This window comes from Haematobia irritans, chromosome 1 (genome assembly GCF_050003625.1).
Source record: "Haematobia irritans isolate KBUSLIRL chromosome 1, ASM5000362v1, whole genome shotgun sequence".
NCBI lineage: Eukaryota > Metazoa > Arthropoda > Insecta > Diptera > Muscidae > Haematobia > Haematobia irritans.
Window position 1 is genome coordinate 259172135 of NC_134397.1, and position 21928 is coordinate 259194062.

Here is a 21928-nt window from a genome sequence, read left to right on the forward strand (position 1 = left end):
TTAAACTCCCACATTATTCATTGCGGTTGAGCTATTTTTATACTTAAGTGAAACCAAAGCATAATGTATGTGACAGCGTTAATTAATCAAATAATTAAAACCCATAGATGTTTTGAAGGGCGAAATACAGCAAAAGGAACTCTGTAAAAAAGTTGTCTCCAGAATGTGATACTATTTAAAACTTTAATTATTTATATGGAGACTACTGTATATTTTATTAAATCAAGTCATTTTTTATAAATTATACATTTGCAATCACTCAAGAACTTTTTGTTTTTAAATAGTAATGGCAAAGAAAAGGCTTAAATAGAATTGATTGAATATAGATAAGTGGCAATTTCATCAATGACGAATAATATACCTTGAAATAAACATAGTGAGTCATTGTAAATATAAATAAGTAAGATAAGAAGGTACAAATTTTGTGATCGAATCATGATTTGAATACATTGTCATTGAATATGTCAATCCAGGAAAACTGTTTTATTAGATATCTTGGCCATGAACTCACTTCAATGACATTGACATGTACATTTTTGAACTCGCTCTATTTCTATAATCTATGAAAAATATATGTATATAAACAAACACTCGTACAAAAAAAACTCTAGAGAATAGGGTAAACTTAAACTACAAATAAATTAAATAGACATTAATTGATAAGAAATACAGCAAATACACAAGATGGGTGAGAAAAAACATATGTGTAAAATGAAATGATAACAAATTGTATAATAATGATAATACCTAATAAACAAATAATTGATTTGCATTATAAAACGCAATACATAGTTTGTAATAAATTTGACAATTTTTGTATCATATACGAAATGATGTTTTAATATACAAAGAAAAAAAAATAAGTCTTTAATTTTGAGATACATAAAGGTAACAAAGAATATGTATATGTTATTGTAATGGGGGTCATTATGAATTGTTATGTTTTTGTTTTGAATCAGCATCAATAGATAGTATAATAGGTATTATTTGAGTTTCATGTTATGCCTTATAGCAATACAAATTCTTCAGTTTCACTATCATCATCCATGGTTAGGGGCGATGAATGATTTGTGTCGTTATTGATTTGCTGAAGTTGTTTTTGTAAAGGTTTATATAAGGAGTCACTCATTTCATTAGTCTCATATTGTAAGCAACGTCCCCGTGAAAATGAAAAAAGTGGATAATTCATTTCAGCATATTGTGTGGATGTTGATGTTGAATACTCTGTAAAACTGTTGGTCAAACTTGAAGGCATTTGTTGAGAGGGAGGTATTTGTTTTTCCAATGACCCCGATGCACAACGCATAGGATGTAAATACTGAAATGAAAAAAAATTATCATTTTAATGTTATTACTAAATGGAGGAGAAGCCATATAAATATTTCACATACCAGTTGCACAGATTCGACAAAATTATCGAAATCTGCTTTGGTTTGACAATAGAAACCTATGCAGCAACTTGGATCCATTTTACTAGACTTTAATTTTCTCGGCGATTTGCAATGGAATGAATGTAGTGGAAAGTGTTCCTGGTTAACATCAACCATTTCTTGGCAATAATGAGGATCCAAATGAATTAATTTATCCTCTGTATGGAAACATATATATAAAATAACAAAATTGTTTAAATTAAAACCAATGCGCTACAGTCAATCTTGAATTCGTGTAGTGTAAAGCTATAGGAAATAATAATGAAAAATTACAACAGAAATCTAGAAAATATTGTTAGTGCTGCCAGTTTGATTTTGAAACAAAAGTTTGTTTCTTACATCAATTTTTTTTTAAATAAAAATTTTGTCAAAATTATAAACAATTACTGATTTTAATTGATCCAGACTTCCAGATTATATGTATGTATTAAAAAGATTAATACATTACCCAAAATTGCTTCTATCACAAAATAAAAATTTATTGGTCCAATTAAAAATTCGAAAAAATATTGGTAATATTTCTTTTGTGTATCGATCATCTACGTACATTTAAAAGTTAATGATTATTTTTCAAAATTTAATACAATTTTAATGGAGAAATATTGAATAGGTAAACTTTAAAAGTGCAATAGAGAATAACCAGATGAAAGACAAAATGTTAGTGTATTTTACTACCAGTTGTTTTAAAGATGTAAAATTAAAAATAATAATTATTATGTTATATAATGTCAAAATCAGTAAAAAAAAAATACTATCCATGAAGAAGCTGAAATCTCACAGCGAAACGTTGGATGACAAAAATGGAATAAATTAATATTTTATTCGAATTAAAATACCTGACCATGAAAACCAAAAAATAACACCAAATACTTGAGAGCAATTGAAAAGGTCGAATAGAAAACAAAATATTAATTGTTGGGGTATTTTAACATTTTTAGGACCACAACTAATCGCTGTAAACCCCAAAATTTAATGGCATACCAAAACTTAATACACAAATCTTATTGTAATGTTCATTCAATTTGGTTTGTTGGCGGTTTTTCTTTTCATACAAACCTTGGAAACCCACAAAATATAAAGAATGTTTCGGCCTTCCTCCAATTATACCAATGCAATACTCCGTACTTAGCAACAATTTCAAACAATGAGCATATACTGGATTTAATTTTTCAGTCCCCAAACGTAAAGGTATCAGCACTATTAAAGATTTCCAATTTGATTTGATTTCATTCGATTTTGGTTTTTGACTTTTGAGTTTCCATGGTACATGAGATGGTGTAGGCTCGGGAATTGAACATTCAGCTTCAATATCACCCATATAAACTATAGTAGATTAGAATTAGAAATTACGAAGGAATTTTTGTATTTCAAATTTATCTTACTTGTACAATCTTTTGCTACGTATATTACAAGATTGTCAAAATCGGCATTTTCTTGGCCAGCATTTTTCAAAGCTTGTCTAGACATCAAATAACATGTGGAAAAATTAATATTAAGCATATAATTATTTTGAATATTATACCTTAACAAATAAGATACTGAAGCGGGACCATACCAATCACCTGGTTTTTTACCCATTTCCTCGCCTAGTTTTACAAGAGTATGTATGGAAAAAGGACTACTCTTTGATGAGCTGTCGCCAAACCATTTAATAATCTTTTTATGCATATTATCTTCGAGTGTTGAATGTAATTGAGATTCTGGATCATAACGCCAACCTTAAGTGACAAAATAGAAGATATGTTGACCAAACCAAAATATATATTTGAAGAATTTGAAATACTTACTGCGTCCTAAAAAATGACAAATTAATCCCTGTGCTAAAAGCATCTGACCACTACGTAGCATACAACCCCAACCACAATCGGAAGTATAATTAGATCCGTTCATAATTGGAAATTCCCTACGGTATGTCATCCATATACGACTGTAAAAGTCGCGTTTAAATCCCTCTATACCCTCTTCCCATGGATTTTCGCCCACTTGATTGTCGGTTGCATCCAAAGCTAATTCTTGGGGCACAACAATTTCTTCTACTTGATGGGGATTGAGAATAGGATACAATGCTGGTATATTGCTATTGGGCGTAACTACTGCATCACTTTGGGAGCTATCATGTTGTATGGTATCATATGCATTGGATACACCCATATTTGGATTATCCATTGTAACCCCTGCTGCTCCTCCTGACGTAGTCATGTTCAATTCCGATGAAGTTTCCATCGATGAAGGGGGCGTACACTTTCGATGATAACATCTTCCCAAAAGCCAAACAGGTTGTTCTTTGGAAAAATTTGATTTTAATTTACCACTCCAACCATATTTAACATTATGCCACATTGAAAGTAGTTTTGATTCCATTCCCTTGGTTGGTGTTCTGCCAGCAGCTGCAGAAAGGGCAGCATTGTTGCCCTCGGTTTCATCATTGTCTATGGTATTGCTAACACACGAAGAACTTGAGGTGGAATATAATTGTTGAAAAGCATTTATGAAACGCGATGAAGTTGAAATCTTTCTCGTGGGTGTAGATGATTGTTCTGTTTTCGTAGAAGTGTTATTTCCTGTACTTGCCGCCCTGGGAACACACTGTATGGTCGCAGCCTGTTCCTCTTCGATTGCGCCTTCTTCAACTTCAATTAGATTTGTAGAGGGGGGAGCAGCTCCGGACCTGACCCCCGATCCATGAAACAAATTCAATTTGTCTTCAGTTGTTAACTGTGACAATAAGCCATCATAGTTCATCTGTGAAGAATGGACACAAGAAAGTTTTCTCAGATACGAATACATAGTCTTGATAAATCAATTCTTTTGTGTTTTTATTTTTATCGAATTCGAAGCGACAATGAAGTATTCTTCATTTCAGATAGTGGATCACTGAATCACCAAATATAACATTAGGTATAACTGTGGGCATCCAGCGTCAGGTGGTGATTGTAGTTGTGCATATTCAAGTGCCTTCTCCCGTATGTGAACACTTACCATTTGATAATTCAACTTTGAATGTGTAGATGTGTATGCCAAAACTTTATATTGTCAAATACTTGTATTTTTCTTCAAACTTTGAAGCAACACTACAAAAATATTTTAGTTCTACGCAGATTCGAGACAAAATATAACTTCAATTGTTAGTTGCCTAACAAAGAACAACAAAATTGCAAACTAGTTCTGTGTTGCAGTATCCAAATAAAATGACATTTGTTTTGTGACATTTTTTTGCAAATAGAATCAAAACAAATATTATAGTGTTGCCATTACTTCGTCCTATTTCTAGATAATACAGTGCCCTCATGCGAACAGCTGATTATAATATTAATATGGAAAAAAAATGGACAAAATTTCGCAAGCAAAAGTGTTTATGTTTTTCGTATGGGTACTAGATATTTAGATATAGCTGCACCTGTAACGAAATGTCCTCTACCCATAATAAATACATTGCTATATTTGCTACGGAAATTCTGTAAGATTTTATTTTCGATAGTTTACATTAGCCTTTCATAAGAAATAATCCCAATAAACACAAACGTTTGAAAAATGCTAAATTTCAACAATTTTTCAAACATTTTTTCAAAGGATTAGGGTAATATTCAAGTTGAAAAATTGTTGAGAAAATCGCGTTCTCAACAAAAAACAGACATTACCCTCAACAGTGAAATTCAACACATTAGCAATAATATGTCAAGTGTTATCCTCAAATTGATAGACGCTGCAACATGTAACTTGCCATTTGTAATTCAACATCATTCTATTATTAATAAAAAATTATGTTAAATGTGTTGTGATAGAGGTATAAATGTTATATTAATAAGAAGTTCTTGTAAATAAATTTTCATTTATAAATTCAACGCGTAATGTTCAAATTGATGTCCCTATGATACATTCCTCGATATATGAAAAGTCTTTTTTGATTCGAGTTCTTCGCTTTTGGAATCATTTGCCTAATTCTCTAAGAAATTTTTCCTTTTCTTACCAATCATACAAGAGTAATATTTTGGATCATGTAAATGACACACATTCTTAATGAGTTACAATTTTCTTAATAAATGTGCTGGTTATTGGGTTTTTATATTATTTAATTTTGCAATACTTTGTGGTTGGGGGACCAAGTTTTAATTGTAATGTATTTATCATTGATAAGAAATTTACCATTAAATTAGTTATACTACAACTTAGTCGTAGTAGTTAATCTTACAATACATGTATTATAGGCCTTATTAGGCTTCCTATGTATTGATGTTTGAAATAAATTGAAATTGAAATTGAAATTGAATTTATAAATGTTTAATCAAATTAATAAACATCTAAACAATCGTGTTTTACTTGAACACAATGATTCTTTTACAACTATCTTAAAATTCACTTTTTCTGGTTGTTTGAAGGGGCTCTTATTGGCGACGTTTTACATTTATCCCATGGCTGAATAAGGAGGTTGAATCACGATAGCAAAAACAACAAATTTCAATATGTTGTTTACAATTTTAAGAAGTCAAAATCAGCTGATAAAAGAATCGTATGGCATTGGTAAAAGTGGCAATTATTTATTCTTTCAATTGTCCTGAAAAAATAATTAAAATCCAGAGAAAAATAAAGGTTCAAATTTAATTGTGTCACATATGAGTGATTGTGAAGTGGATAATTCATCCGAGGAACGCCGATATGAGACAAATAAGACTGTAATACCCACCAAAGTTAAGAATGGAAGTCAGTCAAATGGATCTTCGCCATCTATTAACAAAAACAGTTTATGATGCAGTTTAAAAACTGATGTGCGTGGTATTTTGGGTCTGGAATATGTTATCAAGATACTCAAGTCAACTTTGAACAATTCTCCAGCTATGAATGCGCGAGTTTGTTTGAGATGCATTTGCTATGCTATGTCATTTTAAGAGCTGCAATCACCATAAACATATGATTTTGACATCTTAAAATTTTGTCGAAATAAAAAAATTGTAATCATATGGGCCCATGATTTAACCTTCTTGTTCAGCCATGATTTATCCTAAAAGGCACCTAATAATTGCACTCATGCGAAACTTTTTTTGTAGTATCTTGGCGTGGTACAACTTCTCAATAGTGACGACGCTTTTCCGACGAGTTTTGGACGTCGTATACGATTGTTTTCGACGTGGTGGGGATTCTCAGAAGTGCCGTCAAATTCAAAAAATGTTGGCAGGGTAGCAACCTTTTGGAATGAATGACATTTCTCATAAGTGCGTAGACAACGGAGCCACTCAAAGTCAAAATGCTACCAGAGAGAATGAAAAGCAAGAGGACGAAAAGTTCTCTTTTGCGAAGAAAACAAATGTCAACCGTATAGATGTCGCACAATCAGAGAGAATAAAAACACAAGAGGACGAAAATTTCTCTTCTACTAAAACAAGAAATGTCAAATGTCAGCTTTGGTATTACCGACGCTGCGGTCGAAGCTCTGTTTTAACAAATTGTTTATAAAGGCATCGGCAGTTATAATTTCAAATTGTCTGGCAAAAAATTTAATGGAATGAAAACATTTATAAAAAAGAACATTTGTTACTACAAACTAGGTTTTAAATCCTATTTTTTTTACGTTTCGTAAAATCGGCAGAGAACTGAACTGGGTGCCGACGACACAAACTGTATGATATTTGAGAGAAGTGCCGACAAACACTGCATGATATTAGAGAAATTTTCCTCATGACTGCCACCTACTGACGCAGTTTCGCTTCACAGTTTCGTTCTCTTGAGCTATTAATCTCTCTGATGCTACAACAAGCAGTGTTGCCAACATTAGGGATTTCCCCGCATATTGGAGAATTTTTTCGTGGATGGGGATGACATTTGAGTTGGGGACTTGGTGGGGAATTTGCATAAATGTTTTTTTTTCGAAATAGTTTCATTATAATAAATCAGATTTACAAGGAGCACAGCGAATCATCAACTTTTAATATATATATATATATATATATAGGTGCTGAAGATGGTTCACCATCATATAGAAATACAATTTTGTTCAAAAATACATGGTGACATTTTCATTTCTGGAGCATTTGGACTAAATTTTTTTATTTTTTTTTTATTTTGAACTTATTACTGGTTATCTATGGCAAAGCCTATTACTTTTTTCATAAAAACTGATCAAAATTTTATTGGGTATTTTGGTGAGGAATTTAAATTTAAGTGGGATTTTTGGGGACGAAGTCGTCCCAATTTTGGGACAAGAGCCAAAAAAGTACTGGCAACACTGTCAGTCAATATGCCACTGCTAAGAACAGCAAACACAAATAATAAGAAGTAATGCAAAAAATCCTGTAGTCTGTAGTATCAACAAATACGAATATAATATTTGTGAAATCGGAACCGGAATTTAAAGAAAACGACGCTCGCCGACTTGTGCCTGGATTGGAGAAGAATATGAACAATTTCCTTTAAAGCAAAAATATATTTGAAGTAGGTGGTTTGTGGTTTTCTAACATCGACACCTGAAAAAAATAATTCCCAAAAAAATATTAATACATTACAAGTATTAGGCTCCGTTCATTTGCTAATTATGTAGTGGGTGCATATAAGGCTAATAATTATTGAAAGTGAATTTCGGTTTCTGTGTGGGGTGTATCTTTTTCTTTTTGCAAAATAGAAATTAATAGAAAAATTGAAAAAATCGCATCAAAAGAGAATCCATAAAAATAAGAGAGGGGTGCCTGACCTCATATGAATTGTACAAGAACAAGAAAACGTGTAATAGAAAACGGTTGACGGTTGTTGGTTGCTGTTTATGTGCGCTTTTTCCCTCGCCATCATCACATTTTCTTATTTTGTATCATTCCTGGTATAATTCTTATCCTTCTACTTGCAGCGACGGCCAAAAACACAAGAGGAAGATCAATGTTTGTTTTGAATAAATGTGCATATGTGATAGATGCAAAAAATCTGAAAACGTAATAATTGTTTCAACAATAACAACAACAAAATTAACACAATGTCCGACCCCAAACGTGTTACATTGACTACAATTAGTAGTACGGTGTCATCGTCGCTAATGACGGCCGGTTCGTCAAGGTTTGGTGCAGATTTTTTGGCTCCTGCAGAAAAGACATTGTCGGCTGCACCTTCAAGTGGGAAAAATGGTAAATCGCTTCGACTTAAAGTGGAACTTTTTCAAACCGACAGTAATAAATATCCAGAATTCGATTATGCAAAATTACTGCATGTGGAAAAAGTGAGTATATTTACATCATTCGAAAGCTATTGGCTATCCATATTTTATTGTGTCAAATTTTAAAGGATTTGGTGTCGAATACGACGCTGTTATAATTAGCGGCTCTATTGTATTTAGTAGATCTTAGCATCACTCATAGTTCCCGGGGTATATATTTTGTTCATTTATGTGAATTATAAAATATCGGTCAAATGGTAGATTGGCATATACTTAATATTTAATGATTATCCTCTAGCTTACATCGCCTTATTGTGCGATTCGCTGTATGGCAAGTGGCACATGTTCAATTTATGACCACAACCTGCTTTTTCTCGATTTCTAAATAGCTTATCCATGCAAAAGGGAGAAATGTAACAAGTATATACGGCCGTAAGTTCGGCCAGGCCGAACTGTCCACAATCGAATTACTTGGGTTGATATAACACTTGCCGATTGAAAGGTTTCTCAAAACATCTTAAAATCGTCCTATTGGATATATGTTAGACAGTTTAAAACCCTAAATAATACAGTTCTTGACCGGTATATATAGGGGAATCTATAAATTATTACGAACTAATTTTTGCGCGTTAATTAGAGAGCCATAAGTATATAATTATGAACAGATATGGACCAAAAAATCCAAATCCAATCCAAAAATTAGACAGGTGCTCAAAATATTATCTGATACAATCCTTCATCAGAATTAATTATTGGTATAAGGAGTCATCGAATTTGTGTCTTATACAAATGCTCGAAAAATAAAAATAAGAGTTGGGTCAACATGTGTAGTTATGAATCAAAACTTAGTTCTGAATAGCTAAGAAATAAATTTGGGTGATCGATCAAAAGGCGTTGTTGCCCCGATAAGAGCTCTATTATATATATTTTATATATATTTTCCAAATCAGTGTTGTATGCAGGTGAGGGCGCAACACTTCGACCCAAGTCCTTACGAAATAATTTCACAATAGTAAACAATTTCTTAGAAACAAAGTAAATTGTAAAGTAGCTCTTGGAATAGCATTTTTTTCATATTTTAAAGATTCTATGTACTTCTTTAAGCCCCTTTTTAAGCATGTAGAAGTAAATAATTTCATATAAACCATAACTCAAAACCTGATTTGTTATACTGACCAGAATTGCCCACAAAAATCCCCAAATTTGTGTAAATTCCCCACCAAATCCCCAACTCAAAAATTTTGTCCCCATCCACAAAAAAATATCCCCGATTTGGGGAAAAATCCCCAATACTGTCAACACCATATACTAACAAAACATGTAAAATTTCAACCGAAAAGGGATCGGTTTATATGGGGTTATATATAATTATGGCTCGATTTGGATAAATTTTTGCACGAACGTTAGAGATCATATATTAACACCACGTACGAAATTTCAACCGTATCGGATGAAATTTGATGCCCCAAAAGGCTTCATTGTTCAAATACAGGGATCGGTTTATATGGGGCTATATATAATTATGGACCGATATGGACAAATTTTTTGCGCCAATGGTAGAGACCATATATTAACATAACGTACGATATTTCAACCGGATAAAATGAAATTTGCTCCTCTAAAATGATCCGCGAGCAAAATCTGGAATTTATATGGGGGCTCTTTATTATTATGGACCGATATAGACCAAAGTTTGCATGGGTATTAGAGACCATATTCTAACACTACGTACCAAATGTGAACTGAATCGGACAAAAGTTGCTTCTCTAAAAGGCTATGTAAGCCAAATCTGGGGATCCGTTTATATGAGAGCTATACGTAAAAGTGGTCCGATATGGCCACTTTGCAATACCATCAGAACTACATAAATAACAGCAACTTGTGCCAAGTTTCGATAGCTTGTTTCATTCGGAAGTTAACATGATTTCATCAGACGGACGGACATTGCTAGATCGACTCAGAATTTTACTACGACCCAGAATATATATGTAGTTTTTATGGGGACCAATATTTCTATGTGTTACAAACGGAATGACGAATTTATATAAATTGGGCGTTTTTCAAAAAGCATAAAGAAAATAATAAATAAATGACAAAGTTATTTATCCACCATCCTATGGTGGAGGGTATAAAAACGGTGATTTCGAATATAGTTTGGACGTAGTATTATATTAGAAGATACATTTCTAGGTTATACTAAGTTCACTCTATGACCGAAATTTCACTTTTTTGTGTAAATTGCTTCTTCATAATTTGAAATGTAAAAAACACGTTTTCGTGCATATGCTTAGTACTAAGTTCGTTCCTGCGAAAACCGAATATCTTCATCTATCTCCGTAAATAGGGTCTCAAACCCAGGGATGTCGTCTTATTTATGCGAAATAATATGCATGTCAGCATTGCCACAACGAATTTTTATTTTGAACCAAAATTCGTACAAAATTTTACTTCGATAGAAAATTTTGCCAAAATTTTATTTCTATACAAAATTTTGACCTAATTTTAATTCTATAGAAAATTTTGTTCAAATTTTATATTTATAGTAAATTTTGTCCACATTTTATTTCTATAGAAAATTTAGCCAAAATTTTATTTCTATAAAAAATTTTATGTCTATAGAAAATTTAGCCAAAATTTTATTTCTATAGAAAATGTAGCCAAAATTTTATTTCTATAGAAAATTTTGCCAAAATTTTATTACTATAGAAAATTTTGCCAAAATTTTTTTTCTGTAGAAAGTTATTGCAAAATTTTATTTCTTTTTAAAATTTTTACATAATATTTTATCTTTAAAAATTTTGTTTAAAGCTTATTTCTCTACAAAATTTTGGCAAAATTTTATTTCTATGAAAATTTTGTTAAATTTTATTTCTATAGAATATTTTTTTTTTAATTTTTCTACAGAAATTTTTGTCAAAATTTTAAAAATTTTTAAAAATGTATGATTTGGCGAAAATGGACCAAAGTTCCATCGGACCAAATTTAAAATTTAATAATTTCTTGGACCAACCCTTATGCATGCCTATTTTTTCGTGCGAAAAATCAAAGATTTCGCATTTATTGCGCGCTAACATTTTTTATATGGAGTATAACAGTTTTTCGTGCGAAAACGTGATCTTAGTACTAAGCTATAGTGCGAACGTAGTAATATTAATGAGTTCTACCTACAGCCTAGTACTAAGATCATGTTTTCGCACGAAAAACTGTTATAATCCATATAAAAAAACGTTGGCGCGAAATAAATGCGAAATCTTTGTTTTGATAATTTTCAAATACATATTTATACAACCCTGGATTTTTCGCACGAAAAAATAGGCAGGCATATTATTTCGCATAAATATGTTAACATACCTAGGTTTGATACCCTATTTACGGAGATAGATGAAGATATTCGTTTTTCGCAGAAACGAACTTAGTACTAAGCATATACTGTGCTTAGCCCGAATGATTAATTAATGGTATAGAAGTATATTTTTAACCCTGGAAAGTCATCCTTATTTTTTTGTACACAAACGTCATCCTTCGTCATTTTGACTACGGCTTATTTCAAGACGCTATAATTTACATCGTAAGCAAAAATAACAAAAAAATTCAGTTTATTTTCTTATTCAATTTGTTTTTAATTAGTATAAAACAAAAATTTATACAATTGTTGAATTAGTATAACTTAAATTTGAAATGAAATGAAAATGAAATTTCGCGTCGTCATTTTGACGAAGGATGACTGTCCGGGTTAAACCCAATATGTTCAAAATTTAAAATATCGTGTTCTTTAGGATCTTTTAATCAGTATTACCCGATACTATGTTTAGCTAATGATTCATTTCAAGTTTTAATGTCCATACATGTAGAATTATAAATTTTCTTTCTATATAAATTATGATCTGGTCATACAGACCTCAATGTACCCCGATATCACAATATTACTTCTTGAGCTTACATGATAAAGGCTGATGTTTAGTATTCCATAGAGAGTTTATTACCAGTGATGCCAACTCCCGAAAGGCAAAAAGCACCAAAAATATTTTATAAATTCTAACATACAAACAAAAACTACTATAGCCAGCTAAAATTCAATGCTCTACTAAAAAAAACCCTTCCAAAGATGTATTATATACACCTTGATCACTTTGAATGCTTTCAACCAATTCATTTTGGTCAGTAATGTCTTTCAAATTTCAACATATATATATATATTTTTTTTTTGAGGAGAAAAACATTTTTTCGACATTAAAATATTAATATTTATTTCAGTTATGAGTGCTTTTGTTAATTTAATACACACATTTATAATTACATCTTCCTCAATTTCAGAAATTCGGTACCCTTCGCTAGACATTTCCCATCAAAAACTCTTATTACCAGGTATGAGTTCAAATATGCCTGCGCCAAATTGGTTCTAAAGAATAGCCTAAATAAATAGAAATAGTGATTAAAACAAGAATCAATACCACCTTCATAACAATCAATTAATACCACCCCTCTTTTGAAAGTCTAATTCGAATTTTTGTATGAAAAGATATCGCCAATTAAGCTTAATACTGTTCAAATTGAAAAGAGCACCAAAAGCACTAAATGAAAATGCCACAAAGCACCAAGTTGGTGCTTTTTTTGAAAAGGCACTAAAAAGGCAATTTGGTGCTTTTTGGAAATCAAAAAGCACTAAATTTGGTGCTAAAAGCACCAAATTGGCATCACTGTTTATTACGGAGCATTTTAAAACAAAATACCCAAAGAACACGTACCGAAAATAGCTAGAATATCGCCTGATATGTTTTAGGTTAGGTTATGGCCCCAATGACCATCCTCTCTAATTTTTTTTTACGAAGACCCTATTTTGTAAAATAATGGTCATAACATGTTTAGAAGTAGTTATGATTTGGATTGCTTCTAGATGAAGCTTACAGCTAATAGGATCTACACATTACACTCAAAATCCACTTTTTTCGAGAATTATTCTTGGTGATCGAAATGTATCTCTCAAGTTATCGCTGAACAGCATTATGTTACATGTTTACAGTACTATGTTAACTATTTATTTGAGTTCCGTTAACGAGTTGGTTTGTGTCTATGCTAAACAGTTAAGGTTTTGGAAGCAATTGCTATTAGTAGAATTATTTAATCGAACAAATTTATTGATAGCTAAACTATATCACACATAATAGTTTCTACTAAACTAACTTTATGAATTTCTGTTTTTTTTTTTTTTTTTTAGAAAAAACTTAAAAAATTAAAGCAAAAATCAAATGGCTTCTCGGATCCCTTTGAGGAAAACGATGACGATGTAGCTCGCATTGCCAAAGAACTGGAGAGGAAGTATGGAAATGCATATGTTAGTGGAAGAGGAAAAAATAAAAGAGATGATATTGATATAGGATTGGGTTATGATGAATCAGATTCGTTTATTGACAATACGGAAGCGGTAAGTTCATACTCAATGATAATTTTTAGGTATTTCTACAATGACTGTTTTTTATTACAGTATGATGAGATGGTACCAGATGAAGTTGAAACTATTGAGGGAGGTTTTTACATTAACTGTGGAGCTCTTGAATTCAAAAAACTGCATACCGAATCGATGACCACAAAAACAGATGAAATCATTAAAATGCCAGATCGTCCCAAGAAAGCAGTCATTTCTTCTTCATCATCAGAGGAATCTTCATCGTCAGATGATGATGAAGAGGACGACGATGAGGATGATGATTCGGAAGATGACGACGATGATGACGATTCGGCAGAAGAGGCTTCTGTTGAGACTACAAAATCGAAATCTAGTTCTTCTGCAGCTACTACACCTGCTGACAAAAAGGTTAAAATTTCCACAAATTCTGGTAAAAAGAAAGCATCAGCAGCACCCACAGAAAATGGCAATTCTGCTAAGAAACGGAAGATTAAAAGTGTTAAAAGCACCATATCAACGACGGGCTCATCGTCCAATTCTCCCAAGCCTCCGACTGATGATTTAGCTTCGGATTCTGAACGCGAACGCAATGCAAAGAAAATTGAGAAGACAACAACAGTAAAAGATATGCTTAAAGCTCAAAGAGATAATTTCTTAAAATCTCAAACAAGTAGTGAACCGAAATCAAGTATTGCTAAGCCGAAAGGTAAATCATCGGCGGAGGAGGCAGAATCCAGCGAGGGATCTGATGATGGCGATGACGAAAGTGATAACAATAGTGATTCCAATGAAAGCGGTCCCAAACCACCAAAAGATAAAAAGTCTGCTTCAAGTAACGAAGATAATCAAGGAAATGAAAGTAAGTTCTAGGGTTTTTTTTAGAAATTTCAAGAGTATCTCTTAATTTATATAACGATATTATAGAATTGAGGACTACAGACACAAAGTTACCGGAAATGGAGCCTGATGTATTGGCATGTGTTACAGAATTTAGAGATAATTTAAAATCCAAGAATCTCACAGGCAAAAAGATACTTTTCGATGATCAGTTGTCAGAAAGTTTCCTCAAGTAAGTTATACAGTCAAAGAAATTTATGTACCCAAAGAAGAAAGTCTGCTGAAAAAGGGGAAAGCGGAATAGCGAATGTTATCTGTTATTTTTAACAAACATACAAATACTATAAACTAAATATACTAATAATATGACTTGAATATTTCACAAATTGAAAGGTTTGCTGTTCGCATTTAGCATTTCAAAACTAAATTTGTTTGAATTGTTGTCCGCTAGACCACAATATCCAAAAATATAACAGCAAACACCGACTGCTGTTTTCAGTAGACTTTTTTCTGTGGATTTGGCCTATAAAACTAAATATTTTTTCTATATTTCTACATCATCTATTTAAGGATCGACGATTCTCTGTTGTGTATCGATAAAATGGATCGTAGCATGGTATATGCTCATTTGGAATACCATCTAGCATTACCCAGATATTTCTTCTTCCGTAAAGCTAGGCAATTACGTGAAAAAGAGGAAAAACTCAAGAGTAAGCGGGCATTCAACAAACTCCATAAAGCAGTCACGGAAACAATGCCAGCAGTTATAGCAAGCTATGATGCTGAATTGCGGCGATATGCAGAATTACAGTAGGTTTTGTTTTTGAATTACGAGAAATTTCACATTACATAATTGTTCCTTTACTACCTTATTTAGGGCGGCCAACGTCAATTCCGACCAACCTCTAAAAATGCCAAAGAAAAAATTCCCTTGGAATCCAAACTTAAGGTTTGTTCGTTTTTTTGTTAATACTAGATTTGCATTTTCTCATGCCTAGGTTATATATCATTTTAGAAATCTCCTCTATGATGTGTATCAAGTTCGGTGGACATCATATCCCGTATTGGGAAAAAAGAAAGATACCTTGGAGGACTTTATAATGACATACATGAGTAAAAAGGTTGTTGAGATATGGCCCAAGGGTTGGATGCGCTATGAGGAATTACAAAAAGAGATAGAAAAACGGAAAGCAGCAGCGAAAAAGGCAAAAGAAAAAGCTACAAAAGGGCCGACAATATCCATAGGTCCAAATGCTCTCAGTACTTCCTCTAGCACTACACAAAATCCCCCTCCTGAAACTGTACAACGTTCCAATGCTAATTCCGACACAGATTCCGTCGCTAGCAGTAACACATCATCTAGTTTGAAACGAAAAAATCAAGAAGCCAACACAACTAAACCTAAATCAAAAGCAGCTAAACTGAATGGGGATCAACAGAAAATAAAAACTATTCCTATAGGTTTGGATTTGACATCGCCCAGCAAAAAAACAGATCACAGTATAACCAACCTTATGTCGGCAACATCAATGGCAGCTGTATCTATGGCAACAACAACTTCTTCGGCATTTAGTTCAACAGTTGCTGCTGTATCACAACCTTTGAAACATTCCAGTAACACACATGTCATCGATCTCGACAATTATACATGTACTAATGATATAATGCAACAAGCAGCCGCTGCCAATGCTGCTGCAATGTCTTTTGCATTAGCCAATGCTGCGTCATCGCTTAATAGTGCAACTGTTGGTGGCTCGTCATCAAGACGTGAGAGTAGTGGCGATTCGGAGATAGAAATCGTTGGATTTTATCCAGCATCCAAGAATGCAAACAAAAAACAAAAGACTAATAGCCGGAGTGGTACACCGAATTCTAATCAATTTGGAGCGGAAAAGACTTACAACAATAACAACAATAATAATAGGAATTCGAAAAAGCCCACACCAACACCGAGCTCAGCAGTGACTTCAGGTGCATTGAATTTGTTTAATGAGGAATATAGTAAAATCATGATTGGTTCCATAATGGGAGAGGTATGTTATAATTTAATGTTATACAATTTAAATGTACAGTATATCTGACGCGAAGCGTTAACAATTTGAAAGGCCATATTTTTTTGGTATTTTTTACAAATGACAAAAATATTTGAATTTATTAACGCGATACAATAAGCCAAATAGGGTCAACAATTGTGCAATAGTTAGAGTAGTTTTTCTACCTTTCTTTAGCCATAATTAGTAATATTAGGACTCCAAAGTCAAAAAGTTATTCGTTTAGCAATAATTCGGGCAGTATAAAATTTCGCCTTAAGAGTTTAATAAATAATCAAGAGATATGAATCACGGTTGCCACTCGTACCAAAAATAATCTATCAAAATTTGAAGAAAATTTTACCACAAATCTACCAAATTAAAAAAATCCCAAATAAATTTGACAAACTTTTCCTCTATTGATTAAGCTACTGAACGCATGATTTAAAGCTAAAATCAAAACAACAATAAAAAATTTATTTATAAAGAAAATTTTGTCAAAATTTTATTTCATTCGTTTTGTTTTGTTATTGTGTTTTTTTTTTAATCAATGTTGTTGTTTTTGATTTCAGCTTAAAACCATGCATTGACTAAACTACAAGTGTAGCTTAACCAACAGAGGAAAATGATGTTTGTCAAATTTATTTTGGACAAAGCCCTATAATAAAATAAATTCAGGCAGTTCACTAAACCCAAAAGTGAACCACACTTGAACTTTCCGAAAAAAAATGTTTACACGATAGCCGGCTTATGCCGAAATAAATTGGTACAAACATTTCTGTTTTCCTTTGCCACCGTCAAATCATCGATTTGAGTGCAGTTGGCTGGGTTTATTTTGAGCGTGCTTCCTCTTTTTTCATTCGTTTTGTTTTGTTATTGTTGGTTTTTTCTTTAATCATTGTTGTTGTTTTTGATTTCAGCTTAAAACCATGCATTGATTAAACTACAAGTGTTGCTTAACCAACAGAGGAAAAGTATGCTTGTCAAATTTATTTGAGCCCTATAGACTGCAATATGGTTGGATGGACAGCTGTTTCGGAATTTGTCAAGATTTTGTCAAAATTTTATTTCTATAGAAAATTTTGTCAAAATTTTATTTCTATAGAAAATTTTGTCAAAATTTCTATTATTCTTCAAAATTTCTATATATTATTTCTATAGAAAATTTTGTCAAAATTTAATTTCTATAGAAAATTTTAATTCTATAGAAAATTTTGCCAAAATTTTATTCCTATGAAAAATTTTGTCAACATTTTATTTATATAGAAAATTTTGTCAAAATTTTATTTTATAGAAAATGTTGTCAAAATTTTATTTCTATAGAAAATTTTGTCAAAATTTTATTTCTATAGAAAATTTTGTCAAAATTTTATTTCAATAGAAAATGTTGTCAAAATTTTATTTCTATAGAAAATTTTGTCAAAATTTTATTCCTATGGAAAATATTGTCAAAATTTTATTTCTATAGAAAATTTTGTCAAAATTTTATTTCTATAGAAAATTTTGTCAAAATTTTATTTCTATAGAAAATTTTGTCAAAATTTTATTTCTATAGAATTTTTTTCAAAATTGTATTTCTATAACAAATTTGTCAAAATTTTATTTCTATAACAAATTTGTCAAAACTTTATTTCTATAGAAAATTTTGTCAAAATTTTATTTCTATAGAAAATTTTGTCAAAATTTTATTTCTATAGAAAATTTTGTCAAAATTTTATTTCTATAGAAAATTTTGTCAAAATTTTATTTCTATAGAAAATTTTGTCAAAATTTTAATTGTATAGAAAATTTTGTCAAAATTTCTATTATTCTTCAAAATTTCTATATATTATTTCTATAGAAAATTTTGTCAAAATTTTATTTCTATAGAAAATTTTGTCAAAATTTTATTTCTATAGAAAATTTTGTCAAAATTTTATTTCTATAGAAAATTTTGTCAAAATTTTATTTCTATAGAAGATCTTGTCAAAATTATATTTCTGTAGAAAATCTTGTCAAAATTATATTTCTATAGAAAATTTTGTCAAAATTTTATTTCTATAGAAAATTTAGTCAAAATTTTATTTCTATACAAAATTTTGTCAAAATTTTATTTCTATACAAAATTTGTTCAAAATTTTATTTCTATTCAAAATTTTGTCAAAATTTAATTTTTATAGAAAATTTTGTCAAAATTTTATTCCTATAGAAAATTTTGTCAAAATTTTATTCCTATAGAATTTTTTTCAAAATTTTATTTCTATAACAAATTTGTCAAAATTTTATTTCTATAGAAAATTTTGTCAAAATTTTATTTCTATAGAAAATTTTGTCAAAATTTTAATTCTATAGAAAATTTAGTCAAAATTTTATTTCTATAGAAAATTTTGTCAAAATTTTATTTCTGTAGAAAATTTTGTCAAAATTTTATTTCTATAGAAAATTTTGTCAAAATTTTATTTCTATAGAAAATTTTGTCAAAATTTTATCAACATTTTATTTTTATAGAAAATTTTGTCAACATTTGATTTCTATGGAAAATGTTGTCAAAATTTTATTTCTATAGAAAATTATGTCAAATTCTGCCAATCTACCAAACAATAAGAAATCTACAATTTTTGGTAGAATTCCACCAACAGTGGCGACCGTGGTGTGAATGCGTTAAGGGTATATGATTGGAGACCAAACCTCTGCAACGAATACACAAGCGAATACTTCAAGCACACGCCACACAATTCGAGTAGTAACTTCAGTGTCCATTTCTCAAACGAGTGAAATAGAAACCTTGCACATTGTGAACCAAAACAAATAGAACCCAGTAAAGCAAGCACCCAACAATGTTTTGAAGTATTCGAATGTAATCGGAATTCCAAATGCATTCGTTTTATAATTTCCATTTCTGTGTAGATGAAGTTATTTCGTTTTCTCAACTATAATAGTATGCTACACACACATACACACCATTCCTATTTTGTTTATTGTTGGCACATACAATAAAAAGCACAGACCCGCTTGATTGACTTCTGCCAGTCAACTGATCGACGATTGTGTTTGGCTTTTGTTTGATAGTTACTTCGTGTCTCATACGAAGTTTCGTCGTTGCTAATGCAAAGTATTCTATCTTCACTAAAAATGTTTTGATTTACTCGTATCGTGACGATTACTTCAAAACCAAAATATTGAAAAGAACTGTAAAACGATTCCTTTTGAATGTTATGGCTCTGCAATGCTTGACACTGTAATCGCTTTACAGTGGTTTTGTTTTATTCATTAATCGAAGTATTCGAAGTATTCGTGGAGTGTATTGCCTTCACTAGAACATCGATTACTTCGAATAGGCTTGTGCAGGCCTTTGTTGGAGACTGACTGACTTGAAAAGACTTAAAACATTTTGTGTGCCTTATTGAGTTTTCGTTTTCCAGTGTCATATCTTTCTATTGTTTAACATACTTTTTATATTGTTGTATATCATTACAGCATCACCAAGTTCCATTATTGAATGCAGCACAAAAGTCATCGCCATCAACATCGTCGTCGTCACCAATGCCCTCAAATATGCCACATCAATGACCCAAAACACCGTTGAGGAATCGCACAACGTCGCCAAACGCCTTGAGTTTAATACCTACTCCACCTTTGTCAGCTAATTCGGTGGCAACCTCTTCGGCATTTTACAATCACGAACAAACAGTAGCAGCGGCCTTAGTATTATCCTCATTGTGTGGAAATACCTCAACGATAACAACAAGCACCACCGGTACTCGAACACCCTCACTGCCAACAGTATCTTCACATGCAGTAACATCGGAAACTTCATCATTTCCATCGACAAAATCAGTCACATCAACAAGCCTACCACTTTGTAATGATAAATTAAACTTTAATAATTTAGCAACACTGCCTTTGTTTCTAACACCTCAGCCACCATCCTCATCGCCATCGTCATCAATAGCCAATAATCAATTGTCACTTTCTTCTCTTGGTGTAAATATGAAAACATCTCTCTTGCAACAAGCAACTTCACTTTCCTTGTCATCTGGATTTTTGGGACAACAAAATCCTTTCTTACTTCCCGCACTTGCGGCAGCATCTACGAATGCTTCGTCCTCATCAAAATATGATCGTAATTCAAGATCATCAAATTCCTCCAGTCAGAGTACGTCATCAACATCAGGAAATCATCGTCAAACTAAGAAATAATATCGTTTTCTCTTGTTGTTTGCATCGATTGTTATACAACCACTTTTTATTTTTTTACCAGTGTAAAGTATGTTCTCCTTATTTTTTGTTATTATCGTCGTTTATTGTGAGAGTACATAATTTTTAGTTTTCATCGAAATTATACGGAAATCCCAAATGTATGTTATTTCTTTAAGAAGTCGTGTGAGTAAATTATAATTTTTCTAAAATAAACAGAAAATATTTAATTAAGAACATCAATGGTGAATTGGTATTTCCTTTCGATTGGTAAAAGCTATCTATGCTTGTGGTGTGGGTGTGGAGAGGACAGGGGCAATTTAAAATTTAAACTTCGTAGACATATCGAAATAGGCAGGACTGGCCAAATTGCATGTCACTGTCATCCATACAAACATAATCAAATATGAGCATTATTGTTCCATTGTTGGAGCATGATGACTATAAACAGGCAGACGGATTCCCGATTTTAGTCGATTTATTAATTTTGTTTGCCATCTAAAGCCGATTAATAGATTTTTAATTGAATTTTATAGTATTAATAGCAATTTTTCCACTGTTACTTTTCTTTGAAAATTCATTTTAAAGAAAATAGACTTTTTTAATTGATGCTTTGGATCATTGCCATGAAGTTATAATAAAATTTGCCAAAAGTTATAATTTTTTTATCTATACCGATTTAATGTTGATTTTAGCGGCTAAATTCGAACTTAATACCCACCTTTAAGGAAGAATGAGAATTGGATGGAAAATGCAACATCTTTCGAATGTTTGAGATATATTTCTCACTCCCCAAAAAATCAATGATGGAGTATGTTGTGTATTGAAATTGAATATAACACGCGTCAAACAAGATTAACAATAATATCAATTATTCATTCAATAATGGCTACAATGGAAAGACGTTGCACAATTGAAGTAT

At 31.5% G+C, this 21928-nt stretch overlaps 2 protein-coding genes across 2 annotated transcripts; one reads left to right on the top strand and one right to left on the bottom strand.

Moving 5' to 3' along the window:
* Nucleotides 1–182: 182 nt before the first annotated feature.
* Nucleotides 183–4630, bottom strand: Atg4b (Autophagy-related 4b). The gene is made up of 7 exons (XM_075290709.1): nucleotides 4410–4630; nucleotides 3218–4172; nucleotides 2953–3148; nucleotides 2813–2889; nucleotides 2487–2753; nucleotides 1392–1588; nucleotides 183–1318 (listed from the first exon to the last, which is right to left on the bottom strand). Exons 1-7 carry the CDS (start codon nucleotides 4410–4412, stop codon nucleotides 1007–1009), a joined length of 2007 nt encoding a protein of 668 aa, XP_075146824.1. The 5' UTR covers nucleotides 4413–4630; the 3' UTR covers nucleotides 183–1006.
* Nucleotides 4631–7663: 3033 nt separating this feature from the next.
* Nucleotides 7664–20425, top strand: yem (yemanuclein). Its single transcript, XM_075290721.1, has 9 exons — nucleotides 7664–7853; nucleotides 8260–8622; nucleotides 13775–13981; nucleotides 14042–14822; nucleotides 14888–15032; nucleotides 15371–15610; nucleotides 15678–15749; nucleotides 15816–16833; nucleotides 20287–20425. Exons 2-9 carry the CDS (start codon nucleotides 8383–8385, stop codon nucleotides 20377–20379), a joined length of 2796 nt encoding a protein of 931 aa, XP_075146836.1. The 5' UTR covers nucleotides 7664–7853; nucleotides 8260–8382; the 3' UTR covers nucleotides 20380–20425.
* The last annotated feature ends 1503 nt before the right edge of the window (nucleotides 20426–21928 follow it).